The 18,684-nt window shown below is 36.5% G+C and overlaps 4 protein-coding genes across 5 annotated transcripts; 2 read left to right on the top strand and 2 right to left on the bottom strand.

The window, feature by feature from the left end:
* The first annotated feature begins 162 nt into the window (after window positions 1-162).
* Window positions 163-4,386, top strand: LOC111466043. 2 transcript variants are annotated; one of them, XM_023110608.1, is made up of 4 exons: window positions 163-406; window positions 554-1,866; window positions 2,652-2,726; window positions 3,960-4,386. In XM_023110608.1, exons 2-4 carry the CDS (start codon window positions 1,000-1,002, stop codon window positions 4,077-4,079), a joined length of 1,062 nt encoding a protein of 353 aa, XP_022966376.1. In that variant the 5' UTR covers window positions 163-406; window positions 554-999; the 3' UTR covers window positions 4,080-4,386. The 2 variants fall into 2 exon arrangements, with proteins under 2 accessions (XP_022966376.1, XP_022966377.1); XM_023110609.1 differs by having other exon boundaries at window positions 507-1,866.
* A 1,306-nt stretch (window positions 4,387-5,692) lies between these two features.
* LOC111466111 (thioredoxin-like 3-1, chloroplastic) lies at window positions 5,693-7,617 on the bottom strand. Its single transcript, XM_023110696.1, has 5 exons — window positions 7,186-7,617; window positions 6,524-6,598; window positions 6,357-6,423; window positions 6,259-6,276; window positions 5,693-5,961 (listed from the first exon to the last, which is right to left on the bottom strand). The coding sequence occupies exons 1-5, from the start codon at window positions 7,494-7,496 to the stop codon at window positions 5,860-5,862; spliced, it is 573 nt and encodes a 190-aa protein (XP_022966464.1). The 5' UTR covers window positions 7,497-7,617; the 3' UTR covers window positions 5,693-5,859.
* Window positions 7,618-9,597: 1,980 nt separating this feature from the next.
* Window positions 9,598-12,723, top strand: LOC111466090 (20 kDa chaperonin, chloroplastic-like). Its single transcript, XM_023110671.1, has 6 exons — window positions 9,598-9,741; window positions 9,971-10,158; window positions 11,097-11,276; window positions 11,356-11,511; window positions 12,235-12,312; window positions 12,402-12,723. Exons 2-6 carry the CDS (start codon window positions 9,979-9,981, stop codon window positions 12,573-12,575), a joined length of 768 nt encoding a protein of 255 aa, XP_022966439.1. The 5' UTR covers window positions 9,598-9,741; window positions 9,971-9,978; the 3' UTR covers window positions 12,576-12,723.
* Window positions 12,724-13,324: 601 nt separating this feature from the next.
* On the bottom strand, window positions 13,325-16,859 carry LOC111466004 (amino acid permease 4-like). The gene is made up of 6 exons (XM_023110535.1): window positions 16,722-16,859; window positions 16,403-16,636; window positions 16,227-16,320; window positions 15,906-16,120; window positions 15,204-15,343; window positions 13,325-14,126 (listed from the first exon to the last, which is right to left on the bottom strand). The coding sequence occupies exons 1-6, from the start codon at window positions 16,783-16,785 to the stop codon at window positions 13,473-13,475; spliced, it is 1,401 nt and encodes a 466-aa protein (XP_022966303.1). The 5' UTR covers window positions 16,786-16,859; the 3' UTR covers window positions 13,325-13,472.
* Between the last annotated feature and the right edge of the window lie 1,825 nt (window positions 16,860-18,684).

The following is an 18,684-nucleotide window of genomic DNA, read 5'->3' as shown; positions in this document are numbered from 1 at the left end:
AGAGGGTGCAAAGGCCTATAGAAGCTCAATTGAGTTGTGAAAGTTAACCATTATTCCTAGACCGTCGGGTCGGTCGGGCCGAGATGTGGTATTTAGCTAAGTATTGGATTTGATTAAGAGACCTAAAATTTAGTGTAAAATATAACTATGGATTGAAATCTAACGAAGAACAAAATTTTAGCAATGGAAAAGATAACAAAGATGGTATGGTGTTGGCAACATCTCAAAAGGCAGTCGATATCGTTGCTAGCAGATACCACTCGCTCGCGCTCTCACGGCAATCGTTTAGCCACAAAAGTGCAGATGCAGAGTAGATCACACGAAGAGGGAGATGGCAGAATTTCCATCACTGTAGCTCCTTACCAATTTCTTCAACGATTGCCTCAATTATTGATTCTTGCAACAGGTCCATCTCTTTTACCTTTTGCTTTTTCTTTGTTTTTACTTGCACATCATTCTATGGAATCTCACTTTGTTGTCGTTTCAATGCCGCTTCAACTAATTAGCATTCTATTGCCGACTTTATTACCTTTTCTGCGTGGTTTTTGATCAGGAGTTTGATGAGCTATCTTCGATAATTGTGGGAATGGGAATGGGAATGAGGAACATTCTGTTTTAGTTGTAATGTGCGGAATTCTGGTGATCTAGTGCTGTAAGTCCATAATTATTATTCTTCAGTTCGAGATTTCAAGTTCATGGCACGATAAAATTGCTCTGGTGTAGGGATTTTTCTTGTCGACGAGCACTATTGTGGCGTTTGGCTACATTAGTGTTTGGGTAAAGATGACGAAAATATATGTTCGTTGAGGCAGTATGGAACTGATGGTCGATTCTTAAACTACTGATCGTATCACTTGTTCAGAATTCGTCAGTTATATCAGGGGAGCAAGATTGTTATGTCTGAATTGGCTGATTGTTGGGCTTATCGAAGTAGAATGATTGAGTAGTCCAAGGACAATACTAGTTTATTTAACTCTTTTGTACTCCATAACTGATGAAATGGGAAAGGAAAATTTGTTGCAGTGTGTTGATGAAAATGCTGAAGTGAATGGTTGTTCAACAATTGGGAATGATGAAGATTTGGGTGCTCAGTCTCCCCATAGTGTAGGCAAGGAATTTGGGGCAAGTTGTCGTGTGTGTCAATGTACTGAATCGGACAGAAGGGGTGATGCTGCCTTAGGATTTCTTGGCATCACTTCTCCGAAAATGGAAGCAAGAAAAAACGACGGGGATTCTAAGGCCGAGAAGCAAAGTGTAAAAAATGTTAAAAGGGATTCTGGTTCAATTGAGTTCATAGGCCCTAATGGGGAGGTTTTCATTTGCAAAGCTGATATTGAAATGGGTTCATATCATTATGAAGATGCATTAGTCAAGCTTGGATGTTCTTGCAAGAGTGACCTTGCTCTCGTACATTATGCGTGTGCTCTCAAGTGGTTTGTCAATCATGGATCTACAGTTTGCGAAATCTGTGGATGTGTTGCAGAAAATATTAGAACTGATGACTTTAGAAAGGTTGTTAATTCTTTGAAGGAATATGAAGCTTTAAGGGAAAGAACTGTTAATGGGGAACCTAATCCTATGCATACTAATATCGGTACTGATATAGATCCTGATGCTGTTGCTGCCATCCGCAGGCAGCGACTTTGTGAAATCTCGTTGTGGTTTAGTCCTCATAATTATAGTAGCAACAATAATTCTACTGCAGCCTCCCAGGTTGCTTCGGAACATCCGAATATCATCTTGGAAAATGTTATTCATGCTGAAAATCCTGCAACCAGATGGGCTGTTGAGGGTACTGGAATTCTCCTTGCTACTGGACTGCTTACTGTTACGCTCGCTTGCCTAATAGCTCCTCGTCTGGGGAAGGTAAGTCTTAATAGCTATCTTATATTATAATAATTAATATAGATTATTCTTATAAAAAAAGTTCATTTAGAATTTTCTTTTTCAACATGGGAATTCAGAGTACTGGGAATTACTGAAAAATTAAGCTTCTCAGTAGGCCATACTTGAGTATCATGCCTAATGACACTACATAAGTCGGACGCTACTGTCCTTGTTTTCTTATTAAAAAAACTAATGCCTAGATCATTTATTAATTTGGCAGTTCTTATTTTGGGGATTTGACCACAAAAATCTACATTCTGATTAAAAATTTCATTCCTCAGCCTCTTTTGAAACACTAAGACTATGGAATCCTAGGCTTGGGACGTTACAAATATATAATGAATGATAATACATTTTTCTTTGATAGGAAACAATTTCATTTGATTGATATGATAAAATTAATAAAAAAAAAAAAAGCCTATCCATGAATTAAAAGAAACTTGTCTATTGCGCTATAATATAATAAACCGTAATTTCAAGAGGGGATTCAACTTACACAACTAAGAAAAATAATGAAATGTGTTTATGTCGTCCATGTAAGCTTTGGAGCTTCATTAAATTTCATCTCCTTAATGAAGTTGCTTCTTATCAAAAAAGAAAAAGGAAAGAAAAAAAGAAAAGAAAGCAGGAATAATATAAAAAGGAAAAATATGACTTTCGGAGTATTTTTGTCTTCCTTTTCTCTAATGTGATATCCTTTTGGGTTTACTTTGATTGTGCTAGACTTTTTCTCCATATCTTGAAAAAAAAATTATTTGGTGCAGAAAACTGCGAAAAGTGGCCTTTGCATTCTTCTTGGAGGAGTTTGTGCGTTAGCCGTGGTTGTTTTCTTCCGCTTTGTGAGTATAATGCATTTTATACGGCCCTGAAGTTGATTTTCTGGCAATGCTTTATTATAGGAAACAATTTTATTCTTTAGTAATGTATAGAGGGTCTCACTCAAAGGTTGCTAGGCAGTATACAAAAAGCTTTCCGATTGGCCATAATTTAAAATGGAAGAAAACGAGAGGAATAAAACTAATGGAATTCTTAAGCCATAAAGAGGTACGGGATTTCTCTCATACGTTGTCCAAGTTACAGTTCGAATCTTTAAGATAGTGTTGATTCTTAGCAAAGAAAATCTCCCTGAAAGTAATAAAAGGAGCAGTTTCCTGCATATAACATTGTGGTGATTGACAACTTCTGTTGATTCTTGGCTAAGTATTTGGTGAATTTTTCGTTAATGCAATTTATTGAAAACATTACTGGGCTCCCTTTGTAATTCATATATGCTAGATGTGCAGGGAGGCAAACCATAATTAGCTTACAAGTAACTAGTCTGCCCGGGATATTTCTGCATTTCTATAACTGATGCCTACCAAGGTTGGTTAGGAACAGAGTGAGATGGGGGAATCTATAGGTAGCTGGATGGAGGGAGGGATACAATACCCTACCCTTGGCATAGATTTTATATGCTTTCCTAGGAAGGTCGTCGCTGGCTTTTACAGTGAAGACATTTCATAACGTTTCATGGTTCAAGAAATGTCAGAATATTCCCAAAGAGATAGACAGGACAAAAATTTGTTTGGGTTCTAGCTTTATGTTAGTTAAAAGCATCTTTTAAAACTATGATAAAAACCATTTGCAATGATATGGCCAAGGATTATTTTTTGGAATTAGGGAGCAAGTATGTGAACGGTCTGGAAAACAAAGAGGAAACCAGGGAGGTACTTAAGCTTTTTATTTCTTAATTTCTTGATTATTAAGTGTCTTTGACCCCACCCAACATCCACTCCATTGGATGAGGACTGATTTACTCACTATAATCCTGCTGAAGGGTATTAGAATAAATGAGGAACTGCTAGAGCCATTTAGTTAGCAAGGTTTTGTTGCGAGTCCTTTCGACCCCGATCGGAAACCATATTTTCGTTCAGGTTTTGTAAGAGGACGTTTTATTACTGTCAGATTTCTCATTTTTTTTTCATTTTGAACGTTTCTAATTTATATATAAATTTTGGAAACATCAAATCTAATTTCTCCAATATAAACTCCAATGCTCAGCCTTCTGACTTCTATTCCTTCCATTTATGTAGTTTGTGCTTACCAGGATAAAATACAGTCTTGCACGATATTGGGCTATTTTGTTCATCTTTTTGTTCCTGGTGTTGTTCGGCATTTGGGCATCGAGGACGCATAGTGCTCATACGACGTAATTCGGTACATTATGTACATTCTATTTGATCTTTTTTTCCATTCTCCACTTTATTAAGGCGATCTCACAAATATAGAATTGTTCAGTACTTAGTTAAGGTACCAATATCATGAAATATATCCTATAGGGTTTTGATTTTATGTTATGTTTTAGGTTGTCTGAGTATGAAGTTGACATTGGGAAAGGTATTTAAGTATTCGACAGGATACAAAATACCCTTTACCTCTGTTTCCTTGCATCAGAGCTCATTTTTCATTTGTTAAAAGGATTTTCAATTCTTTAAAAAAAAAATTGGTAAATTTTTCTCATGAAGAAGTTCTGGTTGTATATGCAAAAATAAATAAATAAAACAGTCCAGATCCGTCGTCGCTAGCAGATATTGTCTTCTTTGGACTTTCTCTTTCTGACTTCCCTTCAAGGGTTTAAAACACATCTGCTAGGGGAAAGTTTCCACATCCTTATAAATGGTGTTTTGTTCTCCTCTCCAACCAATGTGGGACATCACAGAAAAATTGAAACATATTCTAACATGAAACGTATTCTAACTGGGGGATGAAATTACTTCAAGGCTATTAATTAATTTTTGGTTGCTAGTAGCGTGATTATCTACTTTTATTTCGACTTTGTTTTTTAAGAATGTAGTACTTGGGACGCTGGCCCTCAAGGGGAGTGGATTGTAGGACCCCACATCGGTTGGAGGGGAGAACGAAGTATTCCTTATAGAAGTGTCGAAACCTCTCCTTAGTAGACATGTTTTAAAATTTTAAGGGAAAGTTCAAGAAGGAAAGTAAAAAAAAAAAACACTATCTACTAACAGTAAACCAGACTGTTACATTCACAATGGAGGTGGTCTGTGTTGGTAAATATCACCTCTAGTAGATTTTTAGGCGGAGTTAACTTGAATGATTAGTGCATGTTTGAGACAAAGGATTGAAGTGAGTCAACATGGTTAGAGGATATGTCATAGAGGAAATGTTGGATATTATTGTGCTACTTCAAACATCATTTGATACATTATAAGGATTATTGAACGAGTCTTTTCAAAATAAGTTTACTTCCTCAACTTGAATATAGTTTAATTGTTTAAGACATATACTATTGACTTAAAGATTAGAGATTTGAATATCATCTCCCATATATCGTTGAATTTTCAATGGTAAATCTACCTCAAAATGAGTACTTTAAAATCATAGTTATTGGATGGTGTGATGATCATAACAATGACCGTTGGTTGATGCACCATGCAGTGTCCTACATGACAATGGGTAAGTGGGTGTGTATTTGTCATGTTAAGTTGTGTTCATATTGTCGGATACACTCTCGACTCGTGTCAAGGTTGAGTTTTTTCTATCTATAGTGGTCTAAATTCAAAAGATACACACCCAGGATGTCCTCGAATGAGTGTGTGATTAAAGTACTCAAATTTAATACTAGTTGGTTGCTTGTTTTCAATTGTAGAGGATCGAACCATCCATCTTAACTAGATAAATAGTTATCAAATGGCACATTTAGGCGTTTAAGACTATTTTCTTTCACCAAATTTGAGATAATTTTTTTCCTTAATATTATATTGAAAAATATGAACTTAAAGTCAGCATATCATATATTTGCATATAACATTTTCATCAATATTGACATTTTTTTTTATAATATATGTACATTAAATTTTCAGAAGATAAAAACATATAAACGAAAATCATGAAGTCTTAAGAACCATTGCCTAGAGATTGAACAACCGAACAGAATGAGGAACGTGCTTCTCGTGTGGAACTCGAACTCGATTATAAAATAAACTTATGAATCATTTCTCTAACTTCTTCGATCACAAGCCAAGCTTTATGCCCTCCAATCACTTCCGCTTTCATTTCTCCATCCTTCCAAAGCTAAAAAAAAGTAATTTTACAACAAATTTCAAACACCTTATTTGTCCCTCTCTCGACGTAAAAAGTCGAACAGCGTTTCAAGTTACTCAACAAGACTCGAAAATAATAAAGAACTACTCAACGAGAGTCAAATATTCAAAATGTTTCGCGAGAAAGCACTTCTAGAAAAGCTTTTGACCCGAGAGTTTCATCAAAAAACACTTTCAAACGATTTTAAGAACGTAAAACCAACACCCGAAACTATTTAAGGTTGAAATGACATCGATAATCTAAAATTTAAAAAATAAAATAGATCACCTGAATTGTTGGCATTTTCTGCATAATAGAAAATATATAAATTAATAGCTTAAAAAATGAAAAGGATAAGTAAAAAAAAAAAATATAAAAATACTTACAGAGATGTTTCCACGTTTAACTAGAGATTGAGGGACCTTATTCACATCCACATAGTAAAATTTCACTCTGCAAAAATATTTAATTTTATTGAGAAAAGTTAGTAAATAATTAAAATAATTAAATTAAATAAATAAAATGTTAAAATAAAATAAATAATAAATGTTACTTGGTAAGATAATCAGCACCAAGTTTCTCCAATTTAGGCTTCAAGTAGATGCATTTCCTACACCACGTTGCCATCCTATTCCCCATTCATTCCAAATATTCCATTAATAATATTTATACACCCTTATTTTATTTCAATTTAATTACATAAATAACTAACACACTCTAATTTAATTCCACGAACAAGGGTATATTTGTAATTTGTCAATCCCACCGCTAGCATATACTATCTTCTTCTGGGTTTCTGCTAAGGCGAACGTTTCACACCCTTATAAAGAGAACGCTTTCTTCTAGGTTTTTGGACGAAACCAGGTACTCACACCTTTTTTTTTTTTTTTTTTTAATACCACTTTCAAAAATAATATTAAAAATTTAAATAGATAGTTTTCATTTATATAAGACTTTTTTATAAATCTAAAGAGTATTAATCCTATTTTTAAAATTTAATAAATATTTTTTAATTTGAAACAAAGTTTTAATCTAAAATTAATATTAAATTTTTTTTAGATTTTTTTTAATATTAAATGATATTATTCAAACTTTTTAAAAAAATTAAGGGTATTTTAGTAATTTAGTTAAAAATAATAATAATAAGCTAATTAAGCTAATGGGGTGAAATGACGATTAAATCCTTTCGAGATAAAAGAAGGAAGAGATGCGAACCAGTCGATAAGAACCGGCTGAGACAGTTCCTGGGCGTGAGCCAAAATCCGATCAAGCTGCTCGGAATCCTCAATGGACTCCATCTCCACCATAGCCGGCCGGGACAGATCCGGCCAAAACCCAGCTTCCGTCCCCATCCTGAACTCCCTCCTCCGCAGCCTCCGCTGCTCTCCATTTCTCCGGCCAAATAAAACAGACCCAAAATCTCTGTTCACAAAACACCGCCTCGCCCCATTGCTCGCAATTTGGTGTTGATTATGATGAACTTCGCTGTACAGAATCTGAGCAGTGCTCGCAGCCAACACAGACATATCTCTAGATCCTCTCTTCTTCTTCTCTACGAGGTCATGGCTTCGATCTGTGAAGAGGGGGTTTTTCTTTTACTTTTTTGATGTTTTTTGGGGTTTGGGATTGAAATGGGAGCGTTTTGGGAAGGGCTTGGCTTATCCATAGGGTGAATTGGGGGCCACACGTGGGAGGAGGGGAAGGCATATCCATCCAATCAAATTTATTTTTGTCACTATTTCTTAGTATTATAAATTTAAATAATATGGAGATTTAATTCTTTTTAAAAAAATATTATTCTAGTAGATATTCGCTAGTGGATCGTATTTCAATCTTTGAATCGAGGTCGCATAGCAGCTTTCGATTTTGTCTGTGAGTTCGACCAAATAATAGGAATTTAGGTTGTAAAAGAAAGGTACCAACCCCCCCGGGGTGGTAGCCCTAGCTTTTGCCTCTATCAGGGGGGTGGCAGCCCCAATTCTCCGACACATAGGAAGGACACGGTGGGAGGAAAGCAGCCCTAAGTTTAGAAGCAAGTTAAGCGGTAAGAAAACCTCTATCCATCTGGCATTGGGGACTACTGTCTTTGGATAATCTATTAAATGTTGGTTAAGAGCGGAGGATATAGGTTGTTTAAGATGTGAGAATCATTAGTTTCTTTTAGTCATTTCTCTTTCGTCAAATCATCGAAAATGGGATCAACAAGCAAAGTCAGGTTGGAAATTGAATTGACAGATCATGAACCCAAAGTTCATGGTGTATGCGAGCTAGAGATACAAATCAGGAAACACAATGGTTGAGACCGAAAGAAAAAAGGAATCAGGGAAGACTATTTACCGGCGGTATCTGATGTTGCGTGTCACAACCTCACTAATAATACAAGTAAGGTGTGACCCTGACAAAGTGGCGACCCTCAAGTAGCTCATTCGCCCACGTGAGAGTCAAGATAGATGAAAGTGTCATGATGTGATAGAAAATGACAGTGCATCATCCAACACAACAAGAAGAGTGTGCATCGAAGTCAAGTTGAGACATAAAAAAGGTTGAAGAGAACAAGGCTACACGAGTGTTTAAGACAAGCTTGGAGAAGGATAAGTAAAGTCCCCGACCATAACCTCAGAAGTCGGAGTTTCGATATGAGTCTTGCATGACTCTAGGGTTAAGTTTGTTTATATGAAAGATTAAAACTCGTCAAATTTGGTGTCAATCGAATATCCTACGAATGCTCTACAAGGTCATATGACTACTTGTTAAAATGATGTCTACTCAAGAAACATTAGAAATGTCTCAAAATGTACCATAGGGGGAGACATAGAGTCAACTTTCTACACCCTTGAGCCCTGTTACTTAAGTAAGTTACTCTATGACACATACATTATCACAGTGTGGGCGAACGTTGCAAGACGAGCATCTCAGGGGACTTTCTTTGAAATAGGTCTTTCAAGGACATTGTCGAAAATCACGGGTGTGCCGAAATTACGCCCCAACTCATGTGTTAGAGGTTGATATATGCACCTGATATTCGGTAAGGATTCCTAAATGATTAGACATGGACATGTAGCCCAAATAAATGGATGTTCGGAATGTCTCAATGACATAAATGACACATGAGTCCATTCTCGATGAGCATGATCAAGCGAGTTATGATGGTCATTGACATCCAAGTACTTGAGATGACATCAAAACATGTGGGTCGTGTTAATCGAAAACCAAGATGAGAATATGCGATACAATGTTGCATACAAGCGACCTTGGTTCCGAGTAGAGGTAAGGTCGAACCAAGTGACTTGCCCTAGTGTAAAGGCAAGTCAATTAGGTCGTAGATGATTGAACATGCATGCACAAGTGGTGTGTGTGGGCGAACAAATTTGAATTCTGCACGAGTTGTGTTCGATTAACTAAGAAATCTCGCTTAAGGTCCGACAAAATCACAAAGACAGATGAAAAATGTATACAGGGGATTTGAGTTCCCCTTACGACTTGTCATGATCAAGTTAAAATCATGACGCTACACGGTTGAAAATGTACGATCGTGACACTATGCTTGACTAACGGAGGAGGAGGGAGATAGTAATACATTATTTTCAAACGAATATTGCAAATAGTAATAATAAGGGTCCATTATTTGTCCACATTATGGAAGCAATTTCTAGAAGCCTCTAATTTCCCGGATAAAACCCACTTCAACTGCTGGAGCTGCTAGGGTTTATCTTCTTCCTTCTTCTCTAATCTTCTAATCCCTTGGAGCCGCGGCTCTCTCTTCATCTTCAGGTGCTCATCCTTTTCTCATTTCTATTTCGTTATCTGTTTTCTTTCGATTTTTCTTGATTCTTCATTTCTGTGTCCGAGCAATGTGTTTTCACTGCGCATTGTAGCATTGTGGACATTGAATTTGCTTGGATTCACTTGAAATTGAGCATTTCTTTTCGCACCAATAGGATTCTTTTCTAATCATTTATCTACCTGTTTTCTGGATTTTTCTGGGTGTTTTTGTGGATAGAACGTGAAATGGCGGCAGCTCAGCTCACAGGATCTCTAATTTCTGCGAAGAATCTGCCTTCTTTCAATGGGCTTCGTCCTTCTGCGGTGAAATTCTCTCCTTCTATCGCTCATATGATAGTGGGGGGTCGGGCCAACAGATCTTACACTGGCTTGGTTGTTAGAGCTGCTACTGTGGTTGCTCCAAAGGTTTCACAACATCCATTCTTCTACACCTTATCATCTTCTCTTTCTTTTCTGTTTCATACAAGGATATGCCACTTATATTTGCAAATTTGAAATGCATTAGCCAATTTTAATTTTTTTTTTTTTGTTTTGAGCTCTACGTCAGTGAAATATGCTTCTTCACAGTATATTTCTAATTTTTTCTGCATTTTACTTGAATGGCTGCTTCTGCATTCCCTTCTTACTGCTTCCACGCATCTAACTTCCCGTCTCTCGGCATTTTGTTGTCCATTTTTAGTGGTTGATATTTCGTTTTTCATTGTGAGATCCCACATTGTGTGTGGAGGAGAAGGAAACATTCTTTATTAGGGTGTAGAGACCTCTTCCTAACAAACGCACTTTAGAAACCTTGAGGGCAATGTGCCAGCGAGGAGGCTGAGCCACGAAGGGGGTGGACACGAGGCGGTGTGCCATCAAGGACGCTGGCCTTGAAGGGGTGGATTAGGGGGTCCCACATTGATTGAAAAAGGGAACGAGTTCCAACAAAGAAGTTGTGACCGAAGGGGGTGGATTGTGAGAGCTCACATTGGTTGAGGAGGAGAACGAATCATTTTTAAGGGTGTGGAAACCTCTTCCTAGCCTACTCTTTTAGAAACCTTGAGAGGAAGTCTGAAAAGGAAAGTCCAAAGTGGACAATATTTGCTAGCGGTGGGCTTAGCCCGTTACACCATCCCTCGTGGCTGATATTTTGTCTTTCATAATCTGGTGTAGTTACATAATTACAATAGTAGCTGCTAGCAGTGTGTATGTATTGTGATGGGTAAGTTTTAATTCAATGAAACCAGTATGGGTGCTTAAACAAACAGCTATTAGTTTCTGGTGGTGTGCATTTCATGGTGAAGATGGTTATCTGAGTCCATCTATAAGAAACTTACTCTGGTTTGTGAATTGTTATGTTTCAGTACACTTCGATCAAGCCATTGGGCGACAGAGTGTTGGTGAAGATAAAGGAAGCTGAAGAGAAGACTGATGGAGGGATTTTACTTCCAACAACAGCTCAGTCGAAACCTCAAGGTGGGGAGGTTGTTGCTATTGGAGAAGGCAAGTCAATCGGAAATACCAAAGTGGAAAGTAGTGTAAAGGTACGAATTTCTACATGTTTGGAGTGGCTTTTGATCTTCTTATGCTGTTAATTGATTCAATGCTCTTCTGATTCGGTAGACTGGTGCTCAAGTTGTGTACTCCAAGTATGCTGGAACTGAGTTAGAGTTCAATGGTTCAAAGCATCTTATTCTGAAGGAAGATGATATCGTCGGTATTCTAGAAACCGATGATGCGAAAGATCTTCAGCCCCTAAACGACAGGGTCTTGATCAAGGTTCGTCTCCCTTGGATACTTCTCCTCCATTTGACAACCATTAGGCTTTCTGTTCTTCGCTTTTTTAAAATTATGCTTAATAACGGCTTGTTATCTACTTACAAATGTTTTCAAAATCGAAGGTAAATTTTGGAACAAGCAGTGTGAGATCCCACATCAGTTGGGGAAGAGAACGAAACATTTTTTTTTTTAAGGGTGTGAAAACTTCTCTTTAGTAGACTGCATTTTAAAAACTTTGAGGGGAAGTCCGAAAGGGAAAGCCCAAAGAGGACAATATCTGCTAGCGTGGCTTGGGGCTGTTATAAGTAGTTTTAAAAAACTTGTTTTTGTTTTTGATTCAGATACATAACCCGGACTTTAGACACAACAAACACAATTTTCAAAAACCCAATGGTTATCATATGGGGCCTTCTTTCTTGGGTCGATCCCATAAGACCAGATAGTCAGAACATTCGAATGTGCATGTTTTAGAAGCTTGGCGCTGGCCTATCTAGAAAATCTTTCTGATATAATGCCATTGACATGTTTTTATCATATTCCAATTGTTTTTCATCCTTCTCCTAATCTAAGAACGAAAAAGTAATATTGATGTGGAGTATGGGAGGCATTATGAAGCAGCTAATTGAGTATAACATTCTTCTCCATCGGCCTCGGCCTCGACATGGTTCAAAGAAACATGAATTATAACAGAAATGTAATACTTGTTCTTAAATTATATCTCAGGTGGCTGCGGCTGAGGAAAAAACAGCAGGAGGTTTGTTGCTGACAGAGGCATCCAAAGAGAAACCGTCGATCGGAACGGTCAGTAAGCGTGTGAATCACGCCCTTCCCTTCGATTCATTAGAGATTCATATCAGCTGTGATTGACTTGAAAATTATGGTTTACTCAGGTGATAGCAGTTGGCCCTGGTCATCTGGACGAGGAGGGCAACAAGAAACCGCTTTCGATTGCAGCGGGAAATAACGTTATGTACTCGAAGTATGCTGGGAACGAGTTCAAGGGCAAAGATGGGTCTGATTACATCGCTTTGAGGGCTTCAGACGTGATTGCAATTCTATCTTAGTTAGTTGTATTTAGTCTGTGATTGGTTATATAAAAACTCATGTTTTTTTGTGGTTTTGCTTCGCTCAAAGAAGGCCAATTGAGATGGATTTTGAAAAGGCAACTGAGAATATTTGAGTAATAACAGGAAATTCGTTGATCTTGTTCCATTTTGCTATGGCCTCGTGCGAAACCACTGCTTCCTAAACAGGATGTTTCGTGGTTTCGTTCCATGGCTTCCTAAATAGGATGTTTTGTGGTTTCGTTCCATGGCTTCCTAAAAAGGATGTTCATGTATGTTCCTTTCCATTCGATCAATCTCAAGTTATGATTTTCATAACTTTAAATCATAATTTGGAAATCTCGTATCATAGTAATCTCCATAGCACTTCATCCAAAACACAATTCAATACTTTTAAATCACCTCTTAACCTTCGTACTTGTAGTGGTTCTTGAACTTGGCTTAAGGTATTAAGATAAATCAAATATGATACATATAGTAAACCGTAATGAACATCAATAATACAAGACATTTAGCCTATAATCAAAAGTCAAATGTGATGCACATTAGCCTATAATCAAAGGTCAAACATGATGCATACAGTAAACAGTAGTGGAAGACTAAATATCTTCAACCATATCTTCGACCATCGTTACAACGTGTCTGATAGTTTTTTTTTGTGAAGTGACATTTCAAGTGGGTAGTGGGGAGATTGTGACGTCTTCATTCAATAATGTTTCTAATAACAGCGTTATAATTATGCCAAATTCTTCCTCTAAACTTGCTCGAAATTGTATTGATTTTGAACTAGAGATCGTAAATTGCAGATACATAAACAACTATTATACATAAAAGAGTTAAAGGAAAGACTTTCCACTTCCTTTCCTCAACACATGACAAGTTCGAAGCTTTGAATGTTCAATATCTTGTGTTGAAAGGCTTATAAACCTTGAGATCAAGCACAACACCAATAAGAGAGCCCACACCAGCAGCAATGGATATCAAAAGGCATCCCATGCTCATAGTTTGAACACATACCCACTTCACACTCCACTTAGCTATCTTCTTCTGAACAATATACATCTGAACCGGAAAGTAGACCGTCAACGGCCAGAATTGGAGGGCCCCCATAATCCCGACGATGTCGTTAAAGAACGGGAGCAACATGGCGACGATGGTGGTGAAGCACACGAAAAGGGTTCGCCATACAAGTCGAAAGAAGTTGATATTGTACGAGCGAGAGGAAGAGAGAGGGAGCTTGTAATGTTTGGTGATGAAGGCGGAGTCGGGCCATGTTTGAGCTGCTGTCTTCTCGACGAAGGCAAAGACGGGCTGGCAGAAGACTTGGTAGGCGCCGACGAGGTGGATGACGATGGCGACGTTGGCAATGTCGAGGAGCCAATACGGGTTGTAGAAGCCGAAGCCTGTCAAGAGGTTGTCTGGGGCGTTGTTGCCAAAGGCTGCATAGCCCATGCATCCACAAAGTAGGTAGAATATTGTGGTCACTGTAATGCTGAATCCTGAGGCCTTCTTCATTGTCTTTGCTTCTGATGGTGGGCATCTGATTGTGTCCTGTGTTCGATATAATCTCGATTATGTTAAATCAAATCCCCGTCGTAGTTAAAAGTGCTTCTGTGTTCGATATCGACACAAAGAATTAGCAACCGTCAACTAAGAACTAAGAATCCTCATGAGTTGGATTGAGTCGGGTTGAATCGGGTTGGAATAATTTTTCAATCCTACCCAATTGTCCAGATGACTTTTATTAAACCATGAGAACTTATGCTCAAAGTGGACAATATCATACCATTGTGGAGAGTCGTATTTATCTAAAACATAGTATCAGAGTTATGCCTTAAACTTAGTCATTTAAAAAAAAAAAAAAAAGAGGAGTTGAGGCTCCTCAAAGGCATAGTAAAAAATGACTAAGACTCCAAAAGAAAAGGGAGTCGAGCCTCGATTAAGGAGAGGTGTCGAATGAAAGTCTCATATCAACTGATTTAGGGAATGATCATGGAAATGAACAATAAAGTCGGGTTAGTTCTAGTCAACCTTAACTAATGCAACTCCCAACGTTTTAATGTTTTCGAACCCAACTCAAATAAGTCATTGTCACAATCGTACTTTTCTTGGGAGCAGACTTTGCGATTGTGTGACACTCAGTTCTCAACAACAAGTGACCTAAGCCAATTTTGTATTAGTGTCGCCAACAGTCGCGCAACGTATACTCAAGCCTCTAACTCCGATTTTAAAAGAAAGTTTTAGAAAACGAAGCAGAAAGAATTTGAAAGATAGTTCAAAAGCAAGATTGGAAGAGATAGAAAGCAATGTTATATAACATACGAGCAAAAGGCAACACACCAGCGGTCAACCGGATGTTTGTGATTTGATTAAAGCAAAACAAAACTTTAATTAATCTAATCCAATTAAAAGTGTCCATGTGGACAGAATAAGCTTTTATAATAAAGGGAAAAAAAAAAAAGTAATAAATTAATCCTTACATTATTCGGGAATATTATGTGCTTATTTTTGCTCACCAACTTTTGTATTTATTCCACTTTATTTTATAATTTTGATTTTTCATTTAAAATATTATTTATGATTAATTTAAAAAAAGGAAATAAAAAAGGAAATAAAAATAAAAAATACCTGAATTTCAATAAGGATAACTGAAAAAGAATAGGCAAAAGCAATATCTCCAAGTGCTTGAAAAGTTCTCCAAATCTTTTGGGTTTGAGTCACTGTTTCCACACTTATGCCACTCACTGTTCCTTTAAAACTCCCATTTTCTGCACATCAAATTTAATTTTTTTTAAATGCTTTAAATAACATTAATTAATTAATTATTTATTTATTTATTTATTTTTGGATAATTCATCTCTAGACAGCTATCAAATAAACCCACTTTTTAAAGTTTTTTTTTTTTACATTAAGATATAAAAAATTATATTAAATACATTCTAAATTATTATTATTATTTTTTTGGTTTAAAAGCTTATTTTAAAATTTTTAAAATAAATATATTTATAATTTTATTAATTATAAACGGAGAACTTCTCCTAACATATCCATTTTATAATTACAATTATTTAATATTAGTGGAAAAATTGATATTTTTTTATAAAAAAAAAATTAAAACACATTTATTTTTAATGTTAATCCTAAACCCATTAGGAAAAAAAATATTTTTTTAAACAAATACCTTTATTCTCCCAAACCCTTTTTTCGGGTGTAAATCTAAACATCGATGAGCTACGAGCTATGAACGATTCTTCATGACAAACTCCCGAACATTTCTTTAATCATTTTGAAACGAATCGAAAGAAAATAAAGGGATTTTTAGGTTAAAACCTGCAACTTTGGCAATCCCAAGAGCAAGGCCAATGGTTGAATATGTAAACGACATGATAGCAGCCACTGTGGAGAGCCACCAAATTTGGTCAAAATCTGGAATTTGAGACAAAATTATCTCCACAGCTCCAAATGATACCATAAATGGATTGCTTGACATACGACATGGATTCTTTCCCCCACTTTTGTGGAAGCAATTTGATCGTTTAACCGCCCTGCCAAACACGAACGATACGAACAATAAGCTTTTGAGTTAAAATCAGAAAATCGAAAACCGAAAGTTATAAGCTATACTCGGGAAAGTTTGTGTTTTGTGCTCACATCATGCTGATCGACGATGCGATCGTATACCCGATTGCGACTCCAATCAAATCCATGTATTGTATTACTCCACATGCTACTGTTTGACCTCTGCCTGGAACAAATCTCGATATTATTTAAGGAACAAGAGATGGATTGATCAATTTTTTTGGTTTGTTTGTGTTACTTTGCAATACCTAGGAAGGAGCGGACTGCATGCATGTAAGTGTAGTTTCTCTTGCCGTTAACCGAGTCGTTGGAGCGATAGCAATCAACGAGTAAACAAGAGGTATAGTAACCGATGAAGGCAAACAAGAGCATCACAATGGGACCGGCAATCCATCCGAGCTGAGCGATTGCCCATGCTAACGATAACACACCCGAACCAATTACGGCTGTGATTATATGAGCACTTGCCGTCCAAAACGTACCTAAACATTCAAGAAGAAACAAATAGATGAAACGAATTATGTATTGTAACGACTAGAAGGTGAAGGAGATGAGGAGATCAATTACCCGTCCGCTTGGGGCGACCATCGTCATCGAAGCTCGGGGAGTCGTTGATTGGGAGCACGGCCATGACGACGGAGTAGGGTTGGAAAGGTTGAGGGGAAAGGGAGAAAGGTGATGGAGCTAGGGGGAGTGGAGCTATCTCTTTAAATAAAGTTTCAAAAAACACAATTAATTAAAAATAATAATAAAATTAAAGTATAAAAAAAGGTTAATTAAAAAATGCACCCAAAAAAAAAAAAATAAATAATAATAATAATAATACAAAGGGAGGACCCTTAGGGATTTTCAATCCTTCAATTATTATCCTAAGAATTTGCAAGTCAACAAGTCAAAATTTTTCTCCTTTAGAACTGGGTCGGAAAATTAGGTTTCATCGTTATCGTCACAAACGGGAAAAATCTTATCTTAAGTATTCGATATTTGGATTTGACGAGATCGACATACTACTCATCTCCAAAATTCTAAGAGAATAGTAACCTATTTAACTTAGAAATTGTTCGTTATTATAAAATTTTGACTTATTTATATGTCGATATGCTTCCTACTTGGCTTATCTACGAGCACCTTTGTTTTACTGGGATTATACTGTATATCTACATCGACTAGCTCTAACCATCTGTGTTGCCTCATGTTAAGTTCTTTCTATATAAAAAATATTTCGGACTTCTACGATCCATGAAAATTTATTCTTAGAGATCACGAAGTCTTGGCAAGGTAAGAATAAGTTCAACAGTAGATTGCGAAGTCTTGGCGATTTTCTCTATCTAATCAATGGGAGTCTGCTTTGAAATCGTTCTCCTTATGTTATGGTCATGCTCGTCTAGGACGTGTTGTCCGTGGCCGCATGTCCATGTCATTCCGAACTCTTTATTTGATTTCATGTTGTATTATCTTACTGTATTTTCTGTTTGTATGACTACATGTTTAGGTCTACCAGACCTGAATTGCCCCAAAATGTAGCAGGGGATGCAACCAGTCGTCAACTCCTCCCATCTAGATTTTGTATGACCGTTCGGTGAAATCTTGTTTAAGCTTGCCATACTTGAATCGCTTCAAAATATATTACAGAGAGATGTGACTCGTTATCAATTCTTCATACCCGGATTATATGATATTTAAGGTGTGGGCATATAACAACTATCAAACTTTATTTCAACCTTATCTTCAAACACTCTTTCAAAAATCTCTATGCTCCCGTTTTCTAAAACCTTCTTCTCAAAATAGGGCCAGAGACTTGAGAATAGTTACTCAGCTGTAGGCAGCAAAAATTCAAATTGATTTGACTATCTCGATGTTTGGAGTGAGAGCCGTACAATCGCAAAAGTCCGTTGCTAACAAAAGCTTTAAGAAACAGATCCAAATTACGACAATAACAAATTGTAACTTGTTTGGGTCTAAAAAAAATATCTCAACCCGACTCAATGCAACCCACAAACACCCATAGATATTAAGTAATTGAATCGAGCTGATAAGCATTGTCATGTCATAAAGGGTGGATTCCAACGATAGACTCACTACCCATTGTGGAGAATTGATACGTCCAACCCTCAAATAGTAATCTTGATTCATGTCATGTCAATACAACATTGAACCGATTGCTCGTATTCGTATAAATTTTTACATATTTAAGGCAAGATTAAAAAAAAATTAGGAAAAAAAAAAAAGTCAAAGGTTCAAGAATACTTGGATTTTATAATTTGGATTTTAATTATGACAAATGGACAACCTTCATTCAGTAAAATAAGAAGGTGAAGACCAAATTTGGTTCAAAAGTCAAAAGGTATTTAAAAATAAAATTAAAAAAGGAAAATAGTCAAATTAGGAAATAGAGACACGTGGAAATGGAAAAATGCATATAAATAAAGGTAAAAAAAAAAATTAAAGTTGAAAGGATTGAGTGGACTTTTTCTTTAAAAAAATATAATAATTTTATATTTTTTAAAATTGTTATAAAAATTAAAAATAT

This window comes from Cucurbita maxima, unplaced genomic scaffold, assembly GCF_002738345.1.
Source record: "Cucurbita maxima cultivar Rimu unplaced genomic scaffold, Cmax_1.0 Cma_Scf00030, whole genome shotgun sequence".
In the NCBI taxonomy this organism is placed as follows: domain Eukaryota; kingdom Viridiplantae; phylum Streptophyta; class Magnoliopsida; order Cucurbitales; family Cucurbitaceae; genus Cucurbita; species Cucurbita maxima.
The sequence above is the reverse complement of the archived record's forward strand: the minus strand, read 5'-3'. Positions and strand labels throughout refer to the sequence as shown.

Bases quoted from the DNA above. Each gene is read 5' to 3' on its own strand.
- LOC111466004 (XM_023110535.1), bottom strand. From the start codon at position 16,785: ATGGCCGTGCTCCCAATCAACGACTCCCCGAGCTTCGATGACGATGGT. The intron at 16,637-16,721 runs GTAATTGATCTC...TTGAATGTTTAG, and splicing joins TGGTCGCCCCAAGCGGACGG to GTACGTTTTGGACGGCAAGT. The intron at 16,321-16,402 runs GTATTGCAAAGT...GATTTGTTCCAG, and splicing joins TGCAGTCCGCTCCTTCCTAG to GCAGAGGTCAAACAGTAGCA.
- LOC111466043 (XM_023110608.1), top strand. From the start codon at position 1,000: ATGGGAAAGGAAAATTTGTTGCAGTGTGTTGATGAAAATGCTGAAGTG. The intron at 1,867-2,651 runs GTAAGTCTTAAT...TATTTGGTGCAG, and splicing joins TAGCTCCTCGTCTGGGGAAG to AAAACTGCGAAAAGTGGCCT. The intron at 2,727-3,959 runs GTGAGTATAATG...CCATTTATGTAG, and splicing joins TGGTTGTTTTCTTCCGCTTT to TTTGTGCTTACCAGGATAAA.
- LOC111466111 (XM_023110696.1), bottom strand. From the start codon at position 7,496: ATGTCTGTGTTGGCTGCGAGCACTGCTCAGATTCTGTACAGCGAAGTT. The intron at 6,599-7,185 runs GTTCGCATCTCT...AATGGGGAATAG, and splicing joins CAGCCGGTTCTTATCGACTG to GATGGCAACGTGGTGTAGGA. The intron at 6,424-6,523 runs GTAACATTTATT...ATATTTTTGCAG, and splicing joins GGTGCTGATTATCTTACCAA to AGTGAAATTTTACTATGTGG.
- LOC111466090 (XM_023110671.1), top strand. From the start codon at position 9,979: ATGGCGGCAGCTCAGCTCACAGGATCTCTAATTTCTGCGAAGAATCTG. The intron at 11,277-11,355 runs GTACGAATTTCT...CTGATTCGGTAG, and splicing joins AAGTGGAAAGTAGTGTAAAG to ACTGGTGCTCAAGTTGTGTA. The intron at 12,313-12,401 runs GTCAGTAAGCGT...TGGTTTACTCAG, and splicing joins AGAAACCGTCGATCGGAACG to GTGATAGCAGTTGGCCCTGG.